This window comes from Perca fluviatilis, chromosome 2 (genome assembly GCF_010015445.1).
Source record: "Perca fluviatilis chromosome 2, GENO_Pfluv_1.0, whole genome shotgun sequence".
NCBI lineage: Eukaryota > Metazoa > Chordata > Actinopteri > Perciformes > Percidae > Perca > Perca fluviatilis.
In genome coordinates, this window is record NC_053113.1 from 38,231,672 (window position 1) to 38,258,769 (window position 27,098).

The 27,098-nt window shown below is 43.2% G+C and overlaps 1 protein-coding gene across 6 annotated transcripts in view; it reads left to right on the forward strand.

Moving 5' to 3' along the window:
• Positions 1 to 27,098, forward strand: part of robo1 (roundabout, axon guidance receptor, homolog 1 (Drosophila)) — a 369,807-nt gene that overhangs the window by 296,688 nt on the left and 46,021 nt on the right. For all 6 annotated transcript variants that reach the window (XM_039826488.1, XM_039826470.1, XM_039826460.1 and 3 more), the window contains one exon: positions 25,922 to 26,079. In XM_039826488.1, the coding sequence (XP_039682422.1) occupies positions 25,922 to 26,079 (158 nt within the window). The remainder of the gene's footprint in view (positions 1 to 25,921; positions 26,080 to 27,098) is intronic.

The window sequence follows — 27,098 nt, forward strand, 5'->3', positions numbered from 1 at the left end:
TGTTCTAAAGGTCAATAAATCATTGATCTTCTTAATTAGAAAGTGAGAATGGATGATTCCTAATTGTTCTATTTATCTCTGATCCAGATGTGCTGAAGGGCTCACGTTACAACAGCATTTTTCCTCTTGACAGGGAATTAAATATCTCACGAAAGATAGGATGGCATTCTCTATAATAAGTAATAAGCAGACTTAGTCTTCCTCCTTGTTTACCCCTGGATTAAATCCCCAGTCACTTTGACAAGTTTCTTTAATAGAGCTGGTAATTATAGTCAACCTCGCTGTAAATTATAGTAAACCTCATGAACACTGGCAGCGGCACAGAGAGCTTTTGTAGAGGTGGATACATGACATCATTTATTAAGTAATAACCCTATTAAGTGTTATTCATTCAAAAACTTGGCTGGCTGCAGTATAATCATCGTTTTTTTTTCTTGAGCTGACTGTCAACAGAGAGTGCAGCCTACTGAATGGTAATTATATTCCAGTGTTCACCATACAGTATACTCCTTAATTAACAGCGGCAATCCACACAGCAAAATCCTGAAATGTTGCTTGGCGCACACTGTATAACTTGCAAAGATTATTAGAGAATTAGAATTGAATGGCAATGTTTTGTTATTAGACCTTCATCAGGCAAATAGGATTTTACTCTAATTCACCCAAATCATGCAAAAAAAAAGGATGTTTTTTAGCAGAACTAGCCATTTACCTATCACGATAAAGCATTCAGGAATTTACTACATTGTAAACATCGGGATCATGTACAAGAAGCATTACTACTCCATAACATGGGGAAAAATCCTTTCATCTTCACCTTTCATTTTCTTCACCTCTCAAGAAAGTATGAGATAAATATATTTGATCTATCCCTTTCTCTTCTGTCTGGTTGCCTGTCTGTCTCTCTCTGTGGGGGTCTCACCCCTTTTCCTCTAATTGGCCAGCTCCTCTCTCTCCTTGCCTGCTAAATAATTGGACATGCAACCCCAACCCTCGCATCCCAATCATTGGCTCTCTCCAGTCCCGTCTGCATTCCACACACTTCTCATCCCAGTATGAGTCTCTTTGGACCCGTCTTTGACCACTGGATCAAAGGGAATACACAATCCTGCACCGTCCAAACACATCGCAGCTCAGGCTGCTCTCGTCTCACTCACAATACCAAATATCCGTATGAGATGGATTTTTATGTCCAGTATATTGCATCCAACATCTCCCTCCACTACCTCAACCCCTGGAGACAAAAAGCATCTCCTTCTGCAGTACATGGAGAACAAGGTAATTCATTTTGGGGTAACCCTGCTGGAATTATTCATAAGGGGTTCAATATCAAAATATTCTGCTCGGCTCTGGCCCTTAATAATTCATGCTTAGCATTAATCTTCATTGGTATAGGGAGCAGAGGAGCCATCCGTCACTATAGGGAGTCTTGGCTTGACTAGTACCCAGCCCTAGTGTTGGTTGTCAGGGTTTACAGAGGTAGGGCAGGAGGGAGGGAACAAAAGAAGGAGGCGTGTGGCTTTGTCACACTGACGAGTGGGCCCCCCATCTCTGGGAAGGAGGCAGCTCCAAGGAGGAGAAGGCTGAGCTGTTGACCTTTTGGGAAAGGACCATTGGCTTCAGATTGAGTGATGGTGTCAGCCGCTAGTGTAAAACACCTCTATTAGGAATGCCCGGCATGCTTGGGCACTTCTAATTATGAAGAATGCAAAACAACAGTCAGGAGAGACAGGAGAGGTCGCCTCGCAGTCAACCGTACGCCAGGCTTATTCACCAGCTACCGCTATGTGGGACCCACCACCGCGTGACTACTTGTCTGGCCTCACTCAGACAAAACCATACCGATCTGACACATTTCCTGCCTAAGCTTTGCATTGCCGTCATTGTTCCCCCCCCCATTATAGAATATGGCTACTACCTGCCTGCCATTCTTGACAGTTATTGTTCTGTTACTAAAAGCTACAGAAAAGTTTTCTCTCTCTGTGTGTAGTGTATCAGTGTATGTTGCATTTGAGCTCACTGAGTGGGAGTTCAGACAGCCTCTGGAGTTCACCTCAGAAAAAGACGGAGATCAAGCCAAGAAGCTGGATGCAGAGGAAAATGACTCAACATTTGTGCATACTTGAAAACACCCAATGATATAAGCCATCTGTGTGCAATTTGACTTGACTGTGTTGTCATCCCGCTTCCCCGTAAGGCATCCCTGCGAGGGGAAAAAAAGCCTTGTAACATTATCAGCAGCTACGCATAGCTACCGGGCAGGCAGCGATGAAGGGAGGAATGGACAGGCGGAAGGATGGAGAGCGGAGGAAGTCCCCAGAGATTTTCCCACTGAGAGACGGAGGTCAACAGCAGAACCCAAATAGGCTTTTTTTTCAGGAGCTGTGAGGGAGTGAGCCTACAGTCCCTTCTCCCTGCTCCACCTCCAAGCCCCTGCCTGATCAGTCACTGAGAACTGAGGGCTCATTATAACAGACCACAGAGAAGCTCAGTAGAGTTGCTAAGACTAAAGGCAGGGCCAGACGGCCAAAAGCTGGGACATTGAAATGCCATCGCGTGGCTTTCTGCTGGCTCTCGGTGTATTCTGTACGTCTTTAATACTGAATGTATGTCGTATAGCTCGTGGGTTGATATTTCAACAGTTCCCGTCTCTCAATGAATAAAAATCAGGATCAGAGGTGGGTAGTAACGAGTTACATTTACTTGAGTAAGTTTTAAAAAAAATTATACTTCTAGGAGTAGTTTTAAATCACTATACTTTTTACTTTTACTTGAGTAGATTTGTGAAGAAGAAACTGTACTCTTACTCCGCTACAATGAGCTCGTTACTTTTCTTTTTACCTCTTTGGTATTCTACCACAAATACCGTTGTTTTTATCCCCCTCACCGCGCCTGTCTTTTTTTTTTTAAGATACATTTTTTATTACATTTCTCATTTGAAACAATAACCGAACATACAAACACACTTGAACCAGAACAACCCCCCTCTCCACACCCTCCTCCTCGGTTTATTCTGAAGTACCAGTACTTTTACTTTACTCTACCCACCTCTGATCCGGATGCATTGGTATATTTCGAAAGATGATCAACTGTTGTAAAACCTCTGTGTTCATCCTGACTTCAGCAATAAAACATATATCCCTTGTGTGTTTTCAGAATTACCCAACTGGTAGATTTGTCATCTCATACAGTTTTACTGTCACCAGCACCCATAAAACATCTCTATTTATTTAGTGGCAGCCAAGCGTTGCCGTTTCTCTCAAAGGAATGCCCTTGTGCTCGCCCCAGTAACCTTGCGCTTAATGGAATAGGTCAATCAGAAGCGAAGGGGGGAGTCTTTTAAAGAAGGAATACAAAATACAATGAGGGAATAAAAGAGTCAGGGTTGCTAATGATAGCAGGAAGGAGGGCGACGCTGGGAGCCAGGTGATTATTCAATATCTGGAAATTCATCACCTGCCCTCTCTTTCTTTCTTCTCTGGCTTTTTCTATCGCTCTTCCTCACCCTCCAATTCTCTCTCTCTCTCTTTGTCTCAAATGGGCCCGCTATTGTTGGATTTTCTCACATCTCAGCAAAAATTAATACTCCTTGCATTTTTGTCTCCCAACACAATTGTTGCCTTGGTGTCTAGGATTTAATATTGCAATACTTTATATTCATGCATCTTTAAAGCATTCATTTTCTGTTGGTAGCAAATGAACGGGGCCCAGCAGAGAGTCAGTGAAAGAGGAGAGCGAGAGAAATAGAGTCACAAATGAGGTCCAGGTGTGGGGGTAATCAATTTCATGGAGTTTGGTTTTGCGAGGCTGCATGCTGAAGGATACTGTCATAATTGGGCCACCATTTCAGACAGGTAATGGCTTTTCAGCATTCATTCTTTTTATATATACATACAGAGACACACACATTCCTGCCTGGACCCATGGAAATCACAGGCCATTGAACACAATTGAGACAGATAGGTTTGTGGCATTTCCCTGTAACCCCCATGTTTCAAGGACTCTTGCAGGCTTGTTCATTCATCAAAAGGGAAGGTCTGTTTGGCGGAGCTTTTCTCTAGCTGTGGTCAGATTTATCACAGAGCACAATTCCTTTTTGGCTTGTTAACATTAGCTAGATGAGCTGTCCAGAGCTGCAGGTGCTGCAAAGTTAAAGGGGCTTTTATTACGGCTAAACTGTAAATGGATGCACATCATGAAGCTGCAATACACAGGTGACCAGTCTACCCATGGATCATCCTAGTTGCCACCTCTTGTTTTTCCACTTTTTCCTTTGAAAGCTTGCAGATAGACAATAAGACAATTGTCTTAGTGCATCATTGTCTTTATCAAATCCTAACTGGGTCATGACACAGCAGCTGATCATACAAAACTAGGTTTATCACTAGAGTTATTTTGCGATCAAAATCAATGAAGGTCTTCTATCTGGCAGTTCAGTGCAGGAACGTTCATGTGGCTGACAGAGCCGCATTCAAATGTCTGTTCAGTGCTGCTCATTAAAATGACTTGCTGCCTTTTTGATGTAGAGAATACTAAATTAAAGTATCAAACTTTATCTTAATTGGTCCCAATTAACAATTGTTCTTCCACTGCAGCAGAAAGAGTAAAAAAAAAAAAAAAAAACTGCCATTTACACAGATATCCTCTGACTGACACACACACACAGAGACACAAACCATGCACACAAAAGAACCTGGATCTTACGTCTCTTGCATTTTTTTCTGCCTTAATGGATCCAATTACTCTTTCAAAGACTGCCAACACTGTACCTTATGGTGAGATGGTAATTCAGTTGTTTTTAATGAACACACTCTCAATAATAAACCTGTGGGGGGAAAGATTTTCCCGACAAATTGCGGCTCACGTGGTAAACGTAAATTATGCTAATGTGAGGTGCAGAGAGGTTGTCATGTCTCGTGAGGTGGGGGGGGGCATATATTCCCCTTTTATAATGGAGGAACCCTCCCCGTAATTGCCCCTAGTTGTGTACGTTAATGGGAAGCGAGGGGTTTCACAGCGCTAAAGTATGTCACAGTGTTTTAAAATAGCATATAAATGGTCACATTTATGTGCATATCCCCTGCTACGGTACAGTATAGCATGTGTTACCAATCGGCATTGTTTGTTAGTCATGGTTTGGATCCTGGATGTACTCTACTGCTTTGTTTAAGGGAGTCAAACAATGAGAGAACAACAGATGGCTCTGAGTGTTGATCCAAAGTGTTGAGGCACAGTTAACATAAACTCACTGCAGAACATTCCTGCTGGTCCATTCCCTCAGATCCAGTATCATCTCTCCGTGGTGCCCGTGCGGCTCATGTTCTCGGCTTGTCTCCTGACCAGCCATTGAGTTGCCTCCCCCTCCCCTCGCAGGTTCTCCATCTCTGACAGGGGCCTGGGATGGAGACCACCGGACACAGACGAGGTCACTGTATCCCGTTTCAACAGAGAGGATGAATAGATCTGGGACAACCAAACACACACTGTCCCCAGACTGCCTAGGGCACCACGGTCCGGAGAGAAGAGGGAGGGAGAACAAGAAAGACTGACTGAAGTGCATTCCTGAAAGGAGGAGAGATGGGATTGAATGACGAGGGAGGACAGGGGGGCCACTGGTGACACTGGTAGCCAGTAAGATCGTGTTTTCTCTCTGAAAAGCCGGCTCAGAAAAACAATGACTTTGGCATCTGTCTGGAAGGGAGAAACAGAGACTGTGGAGTGCTGAGGGTTCACGGGAATTCCTTTAATGTAACCCTGCCCGGGCTCACATCGGATACTTCATGGCTCTCCTTGTAGAATGTAACATGAATCAAACTCTATCGCCACATCAATTAAAGCGGCACGCTCACCGACTCTGCAGCTCCCTCTTGTAGTTGAAAACACTGTGAATGAGAAGATTAGAGGTTTGTGTGCCAAGATGACTTGCCTTGTCCTCAGGCCATATCCTACATCAGATAAGGATCAGCATTCCTCCACTCTCCAGATGTAGGTCATGCAGCCACAGCGGTGCAAGCAGCATTCGAGTCTTGCTTCATTTGTTTTATTACCCATCACTGTGTACAGTGAATCTTCTGCCTTTGCACCTCGTAGATCAAATTGAGTATCTTGCTCCACTTTGTCTCTTTTATTTCACTGCATCCGCCGAGTTTAGATTAAATCAAATCATCTTCTCTCTTCGGGCCATACACTCATTATTCACTAAACCGACGCACAATAGGGCACAAGTTTAGAAGTGGGGGCAGAAAATGAACGAAAGAAAGAACACAATCACACATATAAAAGCAAATGTATCAATCTAACATCTATTAATCTAATACAAGCATAATTTGCTGTAGTTCTTTCCACAATAATGGTACAATAATGACTGTAGGCATATTAGAGCTAATAATGTCATCTCCTCTGTTATTAATGCACCAACCCTATAGCATTACATGCAGTTTAATTGACGGATAGCCTACATTACACTTCATGATAATTTGCATTGTAAAAAAGAAGTTCACTCTCCTTAACGTCCGTATCTGTTTTAAATTGTAGCATGTTTTATGTTTTAAGCAGGAATATTGTAATTATATAGTCAACTACAATTGAAAATATAGATTTTCCTAAAAAGATGCACAGGAGTTGCAGTATTTTCTGTGTTAGGGCAGCCTTTATGAAGGCTGAGAGGCAGGGCATGAAAAGATTTATTAATTCCACTTACTGTCTCAACATTTTTGTCAAGAGAGAGATTTTAGTTATTAAGTCAAAGTCGAACGCCCCCAAAATTGAGGGGGGGTATCGCTCTCTTCCCCAGCATCAGTTCGGTCACACACGCATTCTAATGCACGCACATACCCACGCAGAGGAAGTTTTACAACAGCATGCCGGAAAGAAATCTAGAAAATGATCCATGGGGAGTTGGGGGCAGGTCATCGGGGTAACTCCTCCGATGAAGTATGGCAGTTTGAATGAGGCTTTATGGTGGGAACTGCCAGAGAAAGAGATATCTATCAGCCAAGTTTGCAGCACGCAGCCAAACTGAGGTCAGGTCGTCTGCACCCGGTAGCTCAGCCAGAAGCTCACCACGCCCTGCAGATACAGTCCAGTATCACACATCCCACTGCTGATACTGCTTGTTTGTTGGTGGTATTCTGTGAATTGGCCAAGGGAATATTCCCCCAGTGTCCGTACTGCTCTAGGACAGGAAGAGGCTAAGTAGAAGCCAATTAGCTTTGATTTCAGGTCAATTAACTTCTTTCTTTGTCTACATTAGAATGTATATTATCTTTGGGAAAAGGAAATCATGGGAGGGTTGTCAGGGACTCCTTGGTAGTCTGTTGAGCTTATGTTGTCTGTCCAAAACAAGTGCTCAAGCTCTCTCAGAGGACTAAATAAACAGACTGACAGCAGTGTAGAACAAAGACAGACTGAAATCCCAAGATGATTGGTTTTGTATTCTCGAGAAAAAGCAAAGCTTGTTCATTCTATTTTTAAATGGAATGGCACATTTAATTGAATGTAGCTTTAGGATTGTTTCTTGGTATGTTAATATTTTTGGCACTTTGTGGTGTGCACTAAGAGGTGGTTGACATTGGAGAAGGGAACGCTTGGGCTTTGCTGAAAAGAAAATTGAAAAGAAACAGAATACCAGGAGTCAGATTTCATGAAATAATAGCTGTGACAGAAATGGGGGAAAGGCAAGGCAGCACAGAAACCAAGAATGATTTTCTTCTTGCCCCAAAGAAGAAGGAAAAAAGACAGAAGAAGAGAAATATATCAGGGCCATAACACATGGGCCATTGTGTATGCAATTTAATGTGCACACAGTGTAGTTGGAAGCAAATATTGCTTCTGTGAAACCATTATTGTGAGCTGAGGTTGGTCTGTTGGAGCGGATATCTGATTTAGATTTATTTGACTACAGTGCAGCACACTGCTGAACTGTTCCTCAGTTCCCTTTCTTCCAGGATTTTTTTAGAGGGAATGATTTTTTTCCCCTATTTGTCGGGAAGAGAGTTCAAACCAAGCGTGGCATCCTGGATCAGGTCCAGGTGCCTGTGGCCTTTTGTGTTTCATGGTGACCTGCCAAGGATTCTGTGCCAGAGGGGAGAACTTACTGCAAACCAGCTCTGCCTTCTTATGCTAGCCCTTCAGGCCACAGGTCAAAGGGCTACTGGCTGGAGTTGTCAACTCTGTTCTGCTTCTTAGAGCAAGCACACACACACAGACACACAATATACATGCACGAGTGGTCAAGCTCAAATCAGCACAAGCACATTAGCACATTGAGTGCTCTCTTGCATGCTCATGCCTGGACTGGAGTGGGGAGTTGTCCATTTTGGCTTTAATTGTGTTGTTTTATGCATTAGCCAAGGGCTCATTGTGGGCTTATACGGGCGTGGGTGTATAAGGATGCATGCAGGAAGCAGTGACAGAGGGCTTTTAGTGGACAGATGACAAGGTGGAGGGCCTCTTCAGCCTGGGCATTGCTTTTCTAACTCATGTAGAGTGGCCATGGATTGCTCTTACTACTCCATTCAGCTTGATCACTGCTAGTCCTTCCTTCAGCCATTCTAAACAATTGCTTTTTGTTAGTGGTGGTGACTCATTTAAAGCACGTGATTTGAAGTACATTAGTGACAGACGCAGCAGTGTTTTTGCAGCAGTGCACCCAGTGTCCTGCTTACACCTGTGTGGCATTTGTAATACAGTATCCGTATGTCGCCATGTGCATGTGAAGGTCTGAATGAAACCGAGGCAGAATGAGAGCATGCACCCTAGTTGGTGAATGGGTGTCATGCTTCATCTATTCCTAGAGGTTATTTCATTTTCTTTCTCATTACTGGAGTTATTACAGAAAAGAAGAAAAAATGTGCTTTGGATCAGGAAATTAAGTTTTCATGGATTGTAACCTTCTCTGTGGCTGGCCCTGTGTCTGTGTGTATTGGACTGGCACACCACGTTCATGTTTTTGGGAATCACATAAAACACATTGAAGGTAAAGGAGAGGACAACTCAGGTCAAATGCCTTGCACAGAATCATATCCTCATGTATGCTTCATAACTTAAAACAGTGATAAGCAACATCTGGCCCATCACTTCACCATATGAGGGAATGCACAGTGAAAACTTAGAAACTCAAATGTTTGATAAACACATACAGTATAATGCACATTTCCTCTAAATTACACCCCAAAATCTGTAGCTGGTAGTGGGCCAAGTAACTATTTGCTGATTTCAGTCTGGAGTTTGTCAGAATATACACTGGCTTAAAATGAATGTACTCCATGCAGGCTGCTACTAAAAAAACTTGGATCTTACATTTTATAACAGTCAGACTAAAATGAGACCCTTGATCCCAATCATCCTTAAATTGAAACATTTCACAGCACTTTAGACGTTGTATGGTTTTAAGTACTTACATCAGCAGAAGGCTATGTAGTTGAATCATTAACAAGAACTGTCTATTTTAGTTACTACACAGAATTGTGTGGCTAGAAAGCAAATGTACAGTGCCTTGGCGAAAGTATTCGGCCCCTTTGAACGTTTCGACCTTTTGCCACATTTCAGGCCTCCAAACATAAAGATATAAAACGGTAATTATTTTGTGAAGAATCAACAACAAGTGGGTCCCAATTATGAAGTGGAACGAAATTCATTGGCTATTTCAAACTTTTTTAACAAATAAAAAACTGAAAAAGTGGGCGGCAAAATTATTCAGCCCTTTTTACTTTCAGTGCAGCAAACTCTCTCCAGAAGTTCAGTGAGGATCTCTGAATGATCCAATGTTGACCTAAATGACTAATGATGATAAATAGAATCCAGCTGTGTGTAATCAAGTCTCCGTATAAATGCACCTGCTCTGTGATAGTCTCAGAGGTCCGTGTAAAGCGCAGAGAGCATCATGAAGAACAAGGAACACACCAGGCAGGTCCGAGATACTGTTGTGGAGAAGTTTAAAGCCGGATTTGGATACAAAAAGATTTCCCAAGCTTTAAACATCCCAAGGAGCACTGTGCAAGCGATAATATTGAAATGGAAGGAGTATCAGACCACTACAAATCTACGAAGACCCGGCCGTCCCTCTAAACTTTCAGCTCATACAATGAGAAGACTGATCAGAGATGCAGCTAAGAGGCCCATGATCACTCTGGATGAACTGCAGAGATCTACAGCTGAGCTGGGAGACTCTGTCCATAGGACAACAATCGTGATACTGCACAAATCTGGCCTTTATGGAAGAGTGGCAAGAAGAAAGCCATTTCTTAAAGATATCCATAAAAAGTGTTGTTTAAAGTTTGCCAAAAGCCACCTGGGAGACACACCAAACATGTGGAAGAAGGTGCTGTGGTCAGATGAAACCAAAATCGAACTTTTTGGCAACAATGCAAAACGTTATGTTTGGCGTAAAAGCAACACAGCTCATCACCCTGAACACACCATCCCCACTGTCAAACATGGTGGTGGCAGCATCATGGTTTGGGCCTGCTTTTCTTCAGCAGGGACAGGGAAGATGGTTAAAATTGATGGGAAGATGGATGGAGCCAAATACAGGACCATTCTGGAAGAAAACCTGATGGAGTCTGCAAAAGACCTGAGACTGGGATGGAGATTTGTCTTCCAACAAGACAATGATCCAAAACATAAAGCAAAATCTACAATGGAATGGTTCACAAATAAACATATCCAGGTGTTAGAATGGCCAAGTCAAAGTCCAGACCTGAATCCAATCGAGAATCTGTGGAAAGAACTGAAAACTGCTGTTCACAAACGCCTCTCCATCCAACCTCACTGAGCTCGAGCTGTTTTGCAAGGAGGAATGGGCAAAAATGTCAGTCTCTCGATGTGCAAAACTGATAGAGACATACCCCAAGCGACTTTGCAGCTGTGATCGCAGCAAAAGGTGGCGTTACAAAGTATTAACTTAAGGGGGCTGAATAATTTTGCACCCAATATTTCAGTTTTTATTTGTTTAAAAGGTTTGAAATATCCAATAAATTTCGTTCCACTTCATGATTGTGTCCCACTTTTTGTTGATTCTTCACAAAAAATTACAGTTTTATATCTTTATGTTTGAGGCCTGAAATGTGGCAAAAGGAAAAATTCAAAGGGGCGCGAATACTTTCAGAAGCACTGTAGGTACTGTATTCAGTAAAATGTACAGTAGTTATGTATGAGAACCCCAGAGAGATCATTACTCATCACTATGCAGAGACATACTGTATGGCCTTGTCTGTCACCACTGAGGGGGGAGATGCACTTCTGTGACTGGCTCATTTCCCAATGGCCCCTACAGTAAAACGCTTAGACAAGCAACTTAACCACTGTGATGTACAGTAACAGTTACGATTCTGAGGCTGTGTACAGTTAAGGAGGGATAGTAAAATAGATGGTGACAGATAGATGGTCAGACCCCGGGATTGTAAGTACAACACTACTACGTTTTTAACCACATGATGACAGAGTTGACACTGGAACAGTGTCTGGCATGCTTGGGATGTCTCTGTTTACTAGTCAAGGTTTCCACTCACTTGACTTTGTTGTAGCCCTGTCAAGAGGCGAGGTGTCCACTTTAGCACCAGTCCATCACAGTGTTACACTCCCGTGATTTCCACACTCTGCTCCTTTTCTTCTTCTTGTTCTTCTTCTTCTTCCCTCAACAGTAGCGCTACTCATCCCACAGGATGGAAATGAGAGGGAGAGGGATAAAGAGATGAGACAAAAAAAAATTGATATACAGAGAAAAACAGAGCAGCAGTAATAGAGAGAAAAAGCTGAGATAACTACAGTGTGAGACAGAGTTGTAGGCAGGAGGTTGGAGAGAGAAATGTTGTCAGTTGCCTCTGAATAATTCATAGATTCTTCATAATCGAAAAAGCCACTGCTTTTTATGATGTCATATTTCACAGCTAGTTTATGCTTAGGAGGCCTGTAGACAATGGGCTGGCTCCAACAGACTGAAGGAAGTGATCTTAGATGTGGCAGTGATACTCTGCTGTGGAGTGTAAAGTTGTGTCTGTGTCTGTTGTTTTCCCTCCCCAACTCAAACATACTGTAGCATGTACGCCCCTCCAGACTTCTTTGTCATTTTTGCTTTGTGTACATCTCATGTGAACATCTTTTCTGATGTGGAATGGCTGGTCAACCAAACACTTGACTGTCCTTAAAAGCTCTGGTCGACTCATCTTAAAGCCGTCTCTCATCACAAAGGCTGCGTGCTGAAACCACAGAGTGATGCGTGATAAAAGAGAGCCTGAGGTATGGAGCTCACATCCATCGCCACTTCAAAGAGCAGCAGAGTCTATAGGATCCACTGCTATTGTCTGGTGTGCAGGTGTGCTGCCTCCCACAGGCTCTGCAGGTCTCAGAAAGCCACAGAGCTCTACAGATTGGGCTTGCTGAGATGCTATCTCTCCCAGAGATAGACAACATGGTGGGGACAATAGAAGGCATGTGGACTGGGGGTAGTTCGTAATCAGTGCTAAACTTTGCGGACGGATCCAATTGGTTGCAGGGGAATTAAATGTTTTGTTAGTTCAGTTAAAATATGTTCAGTGTTTAGCAGAGTTTTTCCGTCCAACATAATGTAACCCGAGCGTGCCACTTTCATCCCACATTCCAAAAACGTGCAATTCAGGTGGAATGAAACCTTTAATAGCCTGAGTCGAGTGTCTGGCTATTGGCTGTGTCTGCGTTATTGCAGGATCAAACCTTTTGAGATGGTCAATGTGTCAGACCAGCATGCCCAATGTCTGATCCCTGCATTAGACTCTGAATGGACAGCATACCTATTGCATGCATGGTGGGATATGTCCAGTCCCTTACAACTCTGCTGAATACACCACTGTCCCTCAGTTGAATTAGGGGAGAGGAACATTTTATTGATGTCACCCATATGGCCTGTGCTCCCAGGCAGGTCTCACCCGCATGACGTGAACTGCTCTGTTTTACTTTGCTCTTCCCCACAACAAACTGAACACCCTCATGTGCCGCTCCAGAGGGCAACAAGCCCCATCACATCCTCTCCCTGGTTTGTTTTTTCCCCTTTGTTGAACACAGTGTCGCTTTTTAGCTGCACGCACTCTTACCGTGGCTTTGTTGGCATATTTGAGCCTGGCAGAAACTAAACATGGATTTATTTGATGATTTGCTCAGAGTCGAGGCGGTGGCAGCATTTTGTGGTGAATTGTCTCCCCATGTGAGGCACGTTAGGCATGTCTTATCTCAGGAAAGCTGGGAAGTACAGAGGGAGAGTTTATCTGTTCGCCGAGTCCTGACCTCTCTGTGCTGTTGTTCAATTTGTTGAGGAGATACAAAAGGGGGGAGAGGATGGTGGTTTGTTGCTGCTTCTTTCCCATGCTTGTTGATCTCACACTCTGTCTGCCAGGGGACAGTTTGTGTGCTGGCACAGAAGAGTGTTTCATGTTTGCCTTCACGCTTGCTTGTTATACGCCCCTGCTCTGCTGCTCCGTGAGTGCGGTGAACCGGTTGGGTCAGCAGGTGCTAATCAGATGTACCACTGACCACACAACCCGGCCGCTCTTAACACACTGCTGTGTGTGTGTGTGTGTGTGTGTGTACACTCGGCCACTGTCCTCAAACACACACTGAACCCGTCACTCCCTCAAACCTGCGTGTGGAACCTGGAAGCTAACACACACTGCTATCTCAGCCAAGTATTCAGCAGCCAAGGTGTGTATGGCACTATGTGTGTCGTCATTGTGACGCTCTCATTATCTTTTAGATTTAAGATTCAAACTGTCCTTTTTTTTTTTTTTTACCTTGTCTCACCTTTTTCATAGTCTAATTTGTGCAGCACACCCAAGTCGGCGCTACAGCAGTCCAGAGCTCACAAGCCTCCCTCCATCCCTTTTTGAAGGAGAAAACCTCAAACAACCCCACCCCCACCCCATCCCCCTCAATACTTCTCTGTCTTTCTGCCCTGCATTCCCTTATATTCCAAATCATCCAGCCAGTTCTTTCTCCTCCATTTCTTAAATTCCCTCTCCACCTGGCTCCTTGCTTCCCCTCCTCTGCTGCAGACGGGCTCCTCTTTTCCTTTCAGAGTAATATGTCTGTGATGCATGGGGGCTTTAGGCTGACCACATGCCTTTGGATGTTGGGAATGGCATCCGTGTTGAGTATTTTTTTTAAATGTTATGAAGGGGTGAACTAGAGGTTGCTGCTTCCGGTGGTTGTCCCTGTAGACACCTGCTCAGCAAAACAGACAGAAAAGAGGATGGGATAAGACTTAAAGGTTAGGGTTAAAAGCTTGTTCATTGTAGATCTTTGCATGAAAATAATGAAAAAGACTTTTGTCAGAATAAAAATAGCATTCCTACTTACAGCCACAACGGACCGGGCAACAGAGAAATGAAAAGGAGAAAATAAAATAGAAAGTAGAACCAGGAGGATAAGTTGCCCTTATTAAAAGAAAATTGAAACATGCCAACGGCTGATCTTTAATAAGTTCATTATATCGTACATTTGATAGGTTTCATACCATCCTTGGCATGTCTTCTTCCCAAGAGAATTAACTGCCAGAGGAAGCTTCTTCAATGTGATTAGGTTTTCACGTATTCATTTTTTCTGATGTCGATGTTTTGCAGATCCATCACCTACATTATTACAGAGAGAGCCAGCCGGGGATGGGATTGAAAAGATATGAGACCAGTATTTAATATTCTCTCTTAATGTAACCCAGTAAAGCCAGCAGTTGTCTGTCTTCTCTCAGCATCCTATGCTGTTTTACATTATACAGACAGCATAACATTACATTACTAAAGTAAAAATGATTTCAACATATGTGATTTTAATGGACAGCTGTATGAGCCTGTTGTTTTTCATCAGACAGAAATGTCTTGACTTGAGAATTGGATTGAAAAACATAAAAGCATTGCCAATGATAAAACAATAGAGAGGATGGAATTTGAATGGACAGGCCGAGTCAACGCTGATGCAGAAATAGAGTTAAGAAACCACAATCAATACACAAAATATGTTTAGACAGTATTCACCTTGACGCTCCTGTCCATTTGTCAGGCTAGTCTCAGGCTGCCAAACTAGAACTCAGGGAGTCTACGCAAGAGGAAAGCAGTACCTCAGAGGAGGAAAAGCTTTCTCTCCCACTTCTATAAATCTAGCAGAGATTTTAGAGTCCTCTCTGAGTAGAGTTGGTGCAGTAGCCTTACTGTAAATTTCCCCCGCTGCTGGGCTTGGCTGTGTTCCCTGGGGAGAGATGCCATAAATCAGCTCACCGGGATGTTTCAGCCATGTTAACAGTAGCAAAGTATACCATAAAAGAAAGGAGAAAAAAACATTTCTTTTGTCTGTGCCTCATCTAATATAAATGTAAAGATGGAAAATCCAGGGCTTAACATCAGTCTTGAAACCGTACACATTGTCAATTTCACAGGGATCAGGGTCATTTCTGGCACACCAACAAAACTTTCTCCTTGGCATCAGCCATGCTTGATAATGCGTGTTGGACAACTTGACAAATGTAGTGAAAAGCTATAGCTCCAAAGTGTTTGGCAATGTAGGCGTACACACTCACGTGGTGGGCAAGTGCTAAAGATGAAATTTCAGCTCTCTATTTCTTTCTGGCACACTATCTCTGACAGCATTCCCCTCGCTCCGTTCCTATCGGTATCTCTTCCCACTGTAACAGATCCCCTCTTAGATAGGGATGTGGACATCGTTTCATCTTCTCAGGGTGCATCTGGGAGGGTTTAGGGTCCATGTGGAAGCCATTGAAATGTGGACAGCAACTGATCAGAGAAAGATGTGCCCCTCTGGAGCTGCTGCAGCAGCACATGTTTGGATCCCAGTACCCTTATTTGCTTTGTCTCACCCTCTTTAACATTCCTGTGCCCTATATGTCTGGGAGGACCCCCCCCCCTCCCCCCCCACCTCCACACATTACTTAACCTCTCCAACCTTTTCCTCTTTTCGTCCATCTTCCTCCTTTCTTCCACCTCTCCCTGCCTCCCCTGTGCCTGGTAAAGTGATTGGGGAGGGATCAGCATGGTGGAAATGAAAGTGGCCATGACGAAAGGCTGAGGGATCTGCTGTAACATTACATTGGATCCCCTTGTGCTTTTTCCTTCCCCAGTTTCCTCTGTGCCTGCCTGTTTCCCCTCCGCTATCATATTACTCTTCCACAGTCATCTCCGCAACAGCCGCTGATGTAATCCTAGTTTATGGTTCCGACCAAGGCGCACTGTTCTGCACAACAATCACTCACTTTTTCACTGTTTCCTAAACCGCTATCAAATTAGACTTTCAATGGAAACTGAGTGTATAAGGCTATGGTTTCCATTACTGCAACTTAAGATGAAAGTGATGCTTCTAACTTTTCTGCTTTGAATTACTTTGTTTGACATATGTTACGGAGAGAACATCCGCGCACCGCATGTCCACTGGATCTCATTAAGCATGCATTAATAAGGTGTAGCCCAAACAGACTCGCAGTATAGTCAGTAAAAGGACCTAGAACACAAGCAAACACACCTGCCTGGACACAAACATACTAGACTCTGCCATACTGTGCTGTAGCAGTGGAAGTTGTACGTTAACCACTGGAAGGTCCAGCTGAGTTGAGGCAAGCAGGAGCTGTATAATGTTTGTGATTTCCATTATCTCTGACATGAAGCGAAGCCAGACGCACAGTCATTGTAAAAGGTCTCATCTCTAGCTCCACACCATGATATCATCCCCCCCCTGCCCTGGTCCTGTTTGTACAGCACGAGTATAGAATAACACTGTATCAGTCTCCGCTGTTTGTCGATAATATAGCTTTGTTATGGGAAGATGAGCGAGAGGCTGGGGAGCGTCCTGTAATCTGGCCATGAGATCTCAGTCTAATAGAGAAGTGAAAAGATCTGCAGCAGATGTTCTCAAACGCTCGGATGGGGGTCAAAAGGCACTCTGCGGGAAAGCATGCTGTGTTTATGGATGTAATTTCTCTGATGGTGTGAGTTAGCTAGCTGACAAGCTCCTCTTACAGTTCTCCTTCCTGCCTGATCGTGAGCTTTCCACCCGGTGCAAATGAGCCCATATCACTGCCTGTCACATCAGATTAGGAGCGTTTGCGATGACCGTGCCGCCCTGACCGGTGGTAACTCATTTATCCGTTCATGTATCAATCCTCTCGCTCCCTTATTCTTTTTTTCTCACCACACACACACACACACACTGCACAGATGAACACACAAACAAGCACACATGTAACAGGTTTTGGTTCCTCAGGAAGAAAAACAAGTTGCCTCACATCCCCCTCTTAGTCCAGTTATATTCAAGGGTCCTGTGGCTGGTCCGAGCCCTACACAGCCTCTTTGTCATTGTAGAGCTGAGGAGGGGTCATATCTGGAGGACTGCTGGGGCTCCAGGGGCCTGGAATGTTAATTGGGAAGATTGTTTTAATAAGGCCCTCATCTTTGCAGATGCTGGGAGAGGGTTTTCTGGTGGGGCCACACAGACGGGAGGGCAGCTCACAGTGAGATATTGTCAGCAAACATAACTGACACAATGTGAACTGAGCTGTGTGAAACATGTAGCCGGATTAAGGCACAAGTGGATAAAGATATTCTACTGCTCTTGGCGTGTTTACGCCTGCTTTTCTAGCTGTAAAGGGATTTACTGTAATGAACATTCAATGGTAACAAATGTACAATGTGCATACATTCAAATAGTAAAATCCTATTACACTGTGAAGACTCAGACAGACTAGCACAGTCTAGTAAATTTGAGCACAGACACAGAAGGGAGAACAGCAGGGAGAAACGTGAAAGGCAAAAAAGAGGAAAGAGTTTACAAAAAACAACACATTTCTTTCAACTAACTCAAGTAGTCTGGCCATGCAACTAGGTGGTTTTATTGCCAGGTTTTAAGATATCCACCTCTGAGATTTGTGCCCCAAAACAAAGGAAGTGAATTGTGTTTATTGTGCTCACAGCATTAACATTTTAAAAATGTAACCGCAACATCTCTTTCCAGAATCAATGTCCCCATTACTCTGGATAATCCACAGAACACACTGTCAGCAGTTTTCACTGGAACTATTACTTGAGTAGAAAGTAGTTCCAATGGAAATGTTTACAGCAAGGTCCTTAAAGAGATACACTTATTAGGAAAAAACTAACTAACTGATCATAGAGTTAGGATGGTTTAATGAGCTTGAGCTTGATGAGCTTGAATGCTTTTTAATTTTCCATAAATGAAGAATGTTGCTTAGAATGTGAAGATTCTTTATGAACTAGCTTCGCAGAGGGCTGATATGGGCTACTAACAGAGCCCCATTGCCTCGGCCTGTGCTGTGTGTGAGAGGGCGATAGTGGCAGAGAATGAGAGAAAGCATACTGTACAGGTATACGTGTGTGTAATATAGTGTTACATCTGCTCTTTTGTATCTCTATGCAAAGAGCTTCAGGCTCGAGACACAGTACAGTGAGTGGTGAGAGATGGGGTTCTCTAATGCTCCTTGTCTTCAGGGAGTAGGCTGTGGAGCTCCATCTATAGAAAAGACTAACAATATAGAAGACAGGCTTTACTCATACAGCTCGCATATTTGTCCCTAATAGTACAGTCCAACCTGGCTTGCTAAATGAAGACGCATCATAAGTATCGGCAGTGCAATGTTGACTGCTGCAATGTTGCTATCCCAAAATCACCTTTTGTTGCCAGGGTGCTGCAAATGAACACAATTCTCCACTAGTAAAATTTTTGATTTACCTGCTTCTTCTACCTTTATCTCCCTCATTATTATTTTACTGTGTTGTGAAACTGAATGGAAACAGAATGTCTTCCACTGGCATCAGCTCTATGCTGTGTAGACGGAATATTTGATTTAGCTTGGCCAACCCCTAATGAGAAAACTATACATGTCTTGAGTGCATTTTGTAACCACGAAACCTGATGCTGTGTTTCCACACCAGGTAACACACACTGCTTCAGAATCGGAGTTGAAATCACTTTTCATATGCACACAGAGTGTAGGGGCTGATCTGTCAAAAGCTGACAAATCCACAGATGGCTTGTTTTTGTTTTTCAATCATTACATTTAAATGTGATAATCCCATACAGATTACTTGCAAAGATTATTACAATCTTTGCATTGTGGTGGCTGGTGCTCTTATCAGGATTTTATAGGATTTTTCTTTTTAAGAAAAAAACTTTTTTTTGTCAGAGAGAGAGAGAGAGAGTTGTTCTCAAGCTGTTTCTTTTCTCCGACATTCCTGCCTGTGCTGTCCCAGCACTCGCTACACTCTTTATTTTAGTTTAACTCCTGCTCACCCAGCACTCCAATCACACAGGCACTGTTTATTGAACTATGAGGTGCCAAGTCACTCACTCACTCAGTCACTCACATAAAGCTGCCTCCCTGCTGCCCTCTGTGCCTTTCTCCAAGTCCGCCAAACGCCATCTCTCTCTCCAAGCCTGACGAGAAGACTTATGACCATTTAAACAAACACAGGCACTCAATGGCCTCTCTGTCTGTGCGGCTGTGGGGCAAGGCTTCCTTTATGTGGTGTGTGTGTGCGCCTGTGTGTGTGCACATGCTTGTGTTTCTTTATGTAGAGACATAATTGCTGTTGGATACTCATGCGCATGAGGTCTACATGTGTGTGTTGAAGAGTGTGTAATGTAGACGATGAAGCGTTGAGATTGAACCCTCTGCACTTGGCTTTCTGCAGCCTCACTGGGCCACGGCGAGTGCAGATATGCCCTCTACTGTGCCGCTGAAAGATCCGCAAAGCCATCTGCCCTTGGTGCCAGGTATAGACTGTAATCACTTGGCACAGCACAGTGTGAATGTCTTTACCCCCCTCCCCTTAACCATGCTTAAATCCACACACCACCCGGGCCAGCCTGATTCATATCCCTACATGGCGTGGTTTACATTTGTATCTGTATATCTCTACAGTTAGTAGCACATGTGCTGTTCACTCTCTGTATGCTGATCACATCACAGTGTCACAGTCTCAGCTGATCTGCAACGTTTGAGATGTGGTCCATTTTTTTATACCACAGCAAGTAAGAACAGTTGAGAGAACATGTTGACAGGCACATCTATGTCTGTGTTTGTCTTCTTTTTTTAACTTATGGACTCCTGTAGTTTATTGTTCAGGCTCTGAATGTTTATAAGAGGTAATGAGGGAATCCTGTTACTGTTTAGTGACATCACATCTGAATGTGGAGGATGACCTCATGGCATCCGCGGTGTGCAGGTGCAAACCCTAAAGGCCAGTTGGGTAATAGTCTATGTGCTCTTGTTGACATATTTACGGGTGTCCACAAGGTGTGTTGCGGTCGACTAGGCATTTAGACTGTCAAGCTTTTTTAGCCAATGTGACTCTGCAGATGTGACCTCATATTGAATGTCACGGGTTGTCTAGAGAGGTATTGTTTTCTCCGTGATTTATCAATATGGCATTTGGATATAAATGTGAAATCTGTCAATTAAATTCTAAAAGAACAAAACTTGTAGGATTGAAATGTGTATGATGGCTTTATTGTGATGTCCACTATTATTTACAGCTTCCCTTCCTGTCAGTTTTATCTTTGTGTATGTGTACATAGCTGAGAAGTTTATCTATAATCATCTATCCCAGACAGTATTATGCTGCAGGATCGAGTGTCTGCAGGGTGCACAAGAGGGCATGAGCTCAAAGCTGAGGAACTAAAGCCAGATTGAGAAAGAGAGGGGAGTCTGCCGTGTCCAATCTCATCTTCCTGGCGGTGGGGTCGGGGGGAGACGAGGGAATGAGTAGGAGGAGGGAGAGAAGGGAGGCAGTGGTTCTCCAGAGTACAGTAGGAGTCCTGCTATGTCTTCACACCCACCAGCAAAACTCCAGATTTATGCCGAGAAAACACACACACACACACACACACACACACACACACACACACACACACACACACACACACACACACACACACACACACACACACACTGTACGCACGCCGCTGGCAAATTATCCACCTGCAGCAGCCTTTGCATTAGAGTGGCATGGGTTAACGCACCATCGCTATGAGCCTGCCTTTGATGTAAGCTGCTCAGTGTGTGTGAACTGACAGAGAGGTAAGATAAGGGGGTCAAATGCTGAGAGGGAATTTAGACACAAAGTGGGAGTTACATGGAGGGAGAGAATGAAAGGTGTTAGTCCCACAGGACAGAGCTGGAGGCATCAATATGGAAGGGTTTAGCTGCACTGTGAAAAAGTCTGATTTTTGCTTATGACATAAACAACACTCATGAAGGGGCAGAGAAATTATGTTGTACAGTAGAAATGCACTTTAGGGGAGCTCAGCCAATGTAAGCCCTAATTTAATAAAGATACATTTGTCGTTTGGCCAGAATGGGGTAGATTTTTAATATGCTGCAGCTACCGTGAAAATGTGACAGTGTTCTTTACGTGTGAAATAAATAGCATCGGAACATCCAAGCCCTTTTCTCATATGGTCTTTTTTTATTTTGCTGTTATTCAGATGTTGACTTGTCTCCTTACTGCATCACAGAGAGGCCTTGGCAGTAAATGAATGGGAGACACATATAACCATGAACATCTGGGGCTGCTTAGCCATTTGATATTTTCTCAGTGTTTGTTGTTATGTCCATTTGCCCCTACCGTATGTCCTCAGGTAATATCAAATCATGTTTGACTCCTGATAGCCTAACATTGTGGCAGTTTGTGAAGCAAATCTGATCAGTCCAGATGAAAGAGGAAGAGAGACAGGGGAAAGAGATGGGTTATATTTCATTATATGTAGCAGAGTCCTTCTTTTCCTTACCTTCTTCTGTTTTTTTTCCCCCTCTTTAGTTCATTGTCCCTGCTGTTATCATTCATTCTGCTTCCCTTAGGGCTAGCCATGTCCATTCTGTTTCAAGGAAAGATCCAAGCCAAAGGCGAGACCCATGCTGTGCAGGATTGACTCAGGGTGCCTTCTGATAAATCTTTAATTCCCTGGTGGGTTTGTTTTTGTACCCTTCCAAAGATTTGCAGGAAAGCTTGTTGTACTTGGTTTAATTTCCTTAGAACAAAGCTCATCTGATCCACCCACCAGACTTGTGTGTGGCATTAAGTCTTCATTTTCATTAATGTTGGAGGGGCAGTACGGGGAATCTCATTTTAATTTGACATTTAAACATCTGTTTTCAATTTCCAGGGGGAAAGAGTGCATGTGTGTGCGTGCCTATGTGTGAGTGTGTGGATGGACAGAGGATAGTTTGTGGGGGTGATGGACCTGGGAGCTTTCAGCCATCTCAGCTGACCTTTAAGGGAAGGTTTGGATGTAAGAAATGATAATTGCTAATTGGGTTAGCCTGAGCACAGCTCCAATTTGCTACTGTGGACCTGTGAGTGATTTATCATACAGTACAGTAGAATGTGGTTAGACTGGGCTTGGCAGGGCCCTACAGATGTTTGCAAACTAAGCCTCTGCGTTGATAGATATGGTTGTTTGATACACAGTCAGCTGAGCTCTCTTGCAGCGAGGCATGTAAGCCAGATGAGATAGGATGTGTTTTGTTCTTGGCCTATGGAAAAGAGGAAATGCAATGCACAACAGATCCCTTTACCTTGACAAAGCGTATTGCTATCTGTCCAGGTCCGGATATTCACTCCCTGTTTCATCCCATCATCAGCATATTTGAGCAAATCCAGGACGGACAAAGAGGCGTCTTCATGCTGGGACCTGTGACTCTGGCCCATTTCCACACATTAAGCCACAAACTGAAAATCTCTCTGTACACACACAAACACACTCGCACACACATTGAGTCGGGCCTCCCTGTTAATAGCGCAGGAAATATTATCTGCTAGGGGACAGCTGCAGGCTCACTAGAGAGACAGAATGGTAGAGTAGGCTCATTATCCCAAACACAGACACAGACCACACCACACACACACTTTCAGGACAGCACACAGCGTGAGAGACTCTTTATCCCATTTTTTTCACCCAATTCTGGGTCCTAGAACAGGAACAGCTAGGGAGGCAGGCGAGCAGGGCCTTATGTTGTATTAATACAGGAAGGAGGGACGCTGGATGCCTTATTTAAACCAGGGGGGCCAGAGGCAACCGATTCCACCACAGCTCCGGATCTGACAGGGCTTCTGGCAGAAGAGTTGGGGCTTTGTACCCCATCCAGATCTGTGTCCGTCTGTCTCTCTGACAGACTGTCTGGCTGCCTCCGTCTCCCTCCTGCTCATTCTGCCTCCACCCCAGAGGATTTTGTTTTCCACTACGCAGATGTTCGGGGTTGTCTGCTGCGCTGCACTCAGCTGTGTTTATAACAAAGAGGTGTTGGTTTGGAGGAGGAGAGAGGGCAGCGAGGTGATGGAGCTAGTGCTGTTGGGGAGGGCTGGAGGTCACTGCGCTGTTGGTGTAAACACTGGATGGTGCCAACTATCCCTTGGGCCTCCAACTAGTCGATACAGCATGCATCCTTTTTTCCTCTTATCCTCGCCGCACATCCCTTTTTATTATCCAGAGGGACAGATGCATATGCATGTTAGCTGAAGGAGTTCCAGTAAGACCAGCAAGGGAGGTAGAGACCCACTGAGAGGAGGCCATGTGCACTTAATGTCAAGGTTAAAGTTACTGAACTTACTCACCCAAGCGTTTATTACAAGCTCTGCATTAGCCGTGCAAGAAAAACACAAATTCTTTCATATGCTCTTTACTTTTCCTTATTCCTTAAGTGTACATACTTGTGATCAACAGGAAAGAGAGATGTTTAAACATTTAAAAATAGGCACATATAAATATTATATGGGCCATGGCTGACTGCAGCATATTCAGTTTTTGACACTCAAGTGCCGACTTGTCCACTAACACTCTTTAGAACAGGTTAACTTCGCTGATACAAATAGAGACAGTGTTTCTTCAGATGGAGCCGGCGTTGTAATGGATCGGATGTTTAGTGTTTACATTTGCATTCTTGGATGACTGTATCTGCTTTTAACCGTACCAAATGAGCTCACTCGCCATGCAGCTGCACTGCTGAGTTTAAGTTGGATCAGATTGAGTGTGGAAAATCTAGGGTGTCACACATTTGTTATTCATCTGTGTACAGCACACTGCATGTATCTGTAGATGAACGCCGCCTCCTCATAGGCGACAGCAGCGTATAAGTCACACAATATCTGAGGAATCCTTTTGCATTGTTTCTGATAAATACTGTTCCTATGCTAAAGAATTCAGGCTAGGTAATGTGACAGCTGTACGTAGGGAGGTGCAGGTGTGATGTTGCAGCAATGGACTGTGGAAGTGATTACCACCCATCCTACTCCAAAAGCAGGTTCCTACTGTTAAATTGGATTCCCACTACACGTTACAAGAAGCAGAGAGCAGTATCTGGGCTCGGCAATGTCCAATTAAGTGCTTAAAGGGTTTAGACAAGAATTTGTTGGCTTGTCAGTAGGTGAGGGGTCCTGGGGTGAGCCTGACTTTGATCTGTGACCGAGGTGCCTTTAGAGCAAGCTGAGGAGCGTGAGACAATAGGCGGAAAAAGCTCGGTTTTATCCCCAAAACACAGACACAAGCATGCATTCACATTACTTTTCCATACATACAAAGGGATAACAATGCACTCACTGCGCCGACCTTGCATACTTTGTGTGTGGCCTGAATTTCAGCTTGAAATTTACAAGCACTATAGATATTTTTTTATATGTATGTGCAGTAAAGCTGGGAAAATGATTACTGGCACATGGTCTGCAGAAGGGAGCTGGTGGCTTTTTCATTACTTTCTCCCCTCTCAATAAACCTCCAGTTTATCTTTAACGCCGGAGATACAGACTCAAGAGATATGTTGTTCCTCTGCCCCTCAGAATATTTATATACAGTTTTGTTTTTTTTTTAAAAAAAAATTTAAAAAAAAAATATTATTTTATTTTTATAAATTGCCCCCCCAAAAATAATTTTTTTTATTTAAGTTTTTTTTTTTTTTTTTTTTTTTTGAAAAAAAATTTAAAAAAATTTTTTTATTTTATTTTTTATAAAAAAAAAAATAATTATTAATTTTTTAAAAAAAAAATAATAAAAATTTGTTTATTTTTTTTTTTTTTTTTATATTATATATTTTTTTTGTTTTTTTTTTTTTTTTTTAATCTCCCCACACAAATAAAAACAAAAAAAAAAAATCATATCCTACCAAAGTCCTTAGCAATGCAGCAATGGTGGATTGGATCTAATGTAGATTTTCATCTATGTGAATATAACACGGGTGTATGGGCGCGGGGATGTAAATATGGACTGTCAGGGAGCGATGAAGAAGCGATGATTAAGAGGTGATCATCATTGTATACTGCTGTGTGTGTGTGTGTGTGTGTGTGTGTGTGTGTGTGTGTGTGTGTGTGTGTGTGTGTGTGTGTGTGTGTGTGTGTGTGTGTGTGTGTGTGTGTGTGGCTGCTTTGCTTGTGCATGCGTGCGTGATTGTATGAAAGTCTGTGTGGTTCGGTCAACAAAGACGAAGGTCGTTGCTTTTAGAGATGTTGATAGGCACAAATGTGTATTCATCATTGCTGTTGTAAAGCTTATTGTCAGTAAGGTTATCATGGGAGAAAGCTGGAAATCAAATAGCAACTCTATATGCCTACTACATACAGTAGCCTATACTATACATACCTTTTTTTATTTAGTATCTACAGTATATATATGAATACATTTGGTGGGATTGTTGCTGGCTCCATGGTGAGGTAAATCGATATGTGTACTTTACATTTAGTTATCTTTGCGGAACTAATTATGTGTCTCAAAACAGCTCGGCTGCTGTTTTACTAGCTGCCTTCGGCTTTATAAATGTAGCAACAGCTTAAAGTGATGTGCTTTTTTAAACCATCTTCTTCTTTAACTGTTAGTTTGCTGTGTTTTCCCCAACGCAGGATATATTGACATTGTGGTAATTATTTCTTTTCCTCTTCTTTCTTTTTTCTCTCAGTTCTACGTGATGACTTCAGACAAAACCCTGCAGATGTGATCGTGGCAGCAGGAGAGCCGGCGGTCCTGGAGTGTCAACCTCCACGCGGACATCCTGAACCCACCATATCGTGGAAAAAAGATGGAATAAACATTGACGACCGAGATGAGAGAATCACTGTAAGTACTCTAAGTACCTTAAACATTGTTATTGCTGACACGTAGGCGAATCTATTGATGCCTGAAGACTGCTTTGTGTATAAAGATGATGTGTTTGAATGTATGAGATAGAACAACCCAGTGATGCAGGTCACATCATTACCACCACTTCAGTGTTTGTTGAAAGATTGATTTGTTTGCCTCATTATTCCCATATAGCAATTATCCAACCCAAAGCAGCACTTTTCGGTGGCTACAACATTTAATGACTGAGGTAGATAGAATCAGTCTTGCTCCCTCAGTCAGCAGCAGTGCATTGATTCGGGATGGCCTGCTGATGAAATCAGCTCGAAGAAGCGTAGATCAGGGGGGAGAAATGAGCTGACCGGAATCAAAGAGGAGAAAGTTGTACTCAGCAGCAGCAGCGCCTGCAGAATCCAAACAACTCTTTACATTTGATTTACAACCAAACCACCAATTATTTAGCTTTAATTAAAACAACAGCACAGCAGTATCAATCAGTTCTTCATTCTTGCTTACCAAAGGTCTTGAATTATCCTAGCTCAAACTGCCTCAACCAAACACAACTTTGTGCCCATAGTCGTTTCCCTTGAGCAGGAAGAGACTTTTTAGTTTGGTTTGATTATACTGATTGGATGTGTGCTTTAAGGAAGTACAGTAAAGGCTCTGACTCAGCACTTAGCTAACACAGGTAGTAATGAGGAAGTAGTTAGCTGTGGGTCTGGATCCCATTTTCACAATCTGACTTGATTTAAGGTTTTTGGCTAGACATTTTGCAGTTGTTGAGCAGTCAAATAGTTTGGCCTTCAAATGCTGACGATGGCAAAGTTCACAGTGCAGCCATGGACATTCAGATCTTCCTCCGATAATAAATACATGGTACTGATAAAGATGTTACATTCAATATGCCTGTAGCTTTGTGCTGAAATCCAACCTGGGCTAGTAGTGCTCAATACATTGTCATCACTCAGCAAGTTGAAACAGTGATTTATCGCTGTTGTCTGCCTTAAACGGAGGCC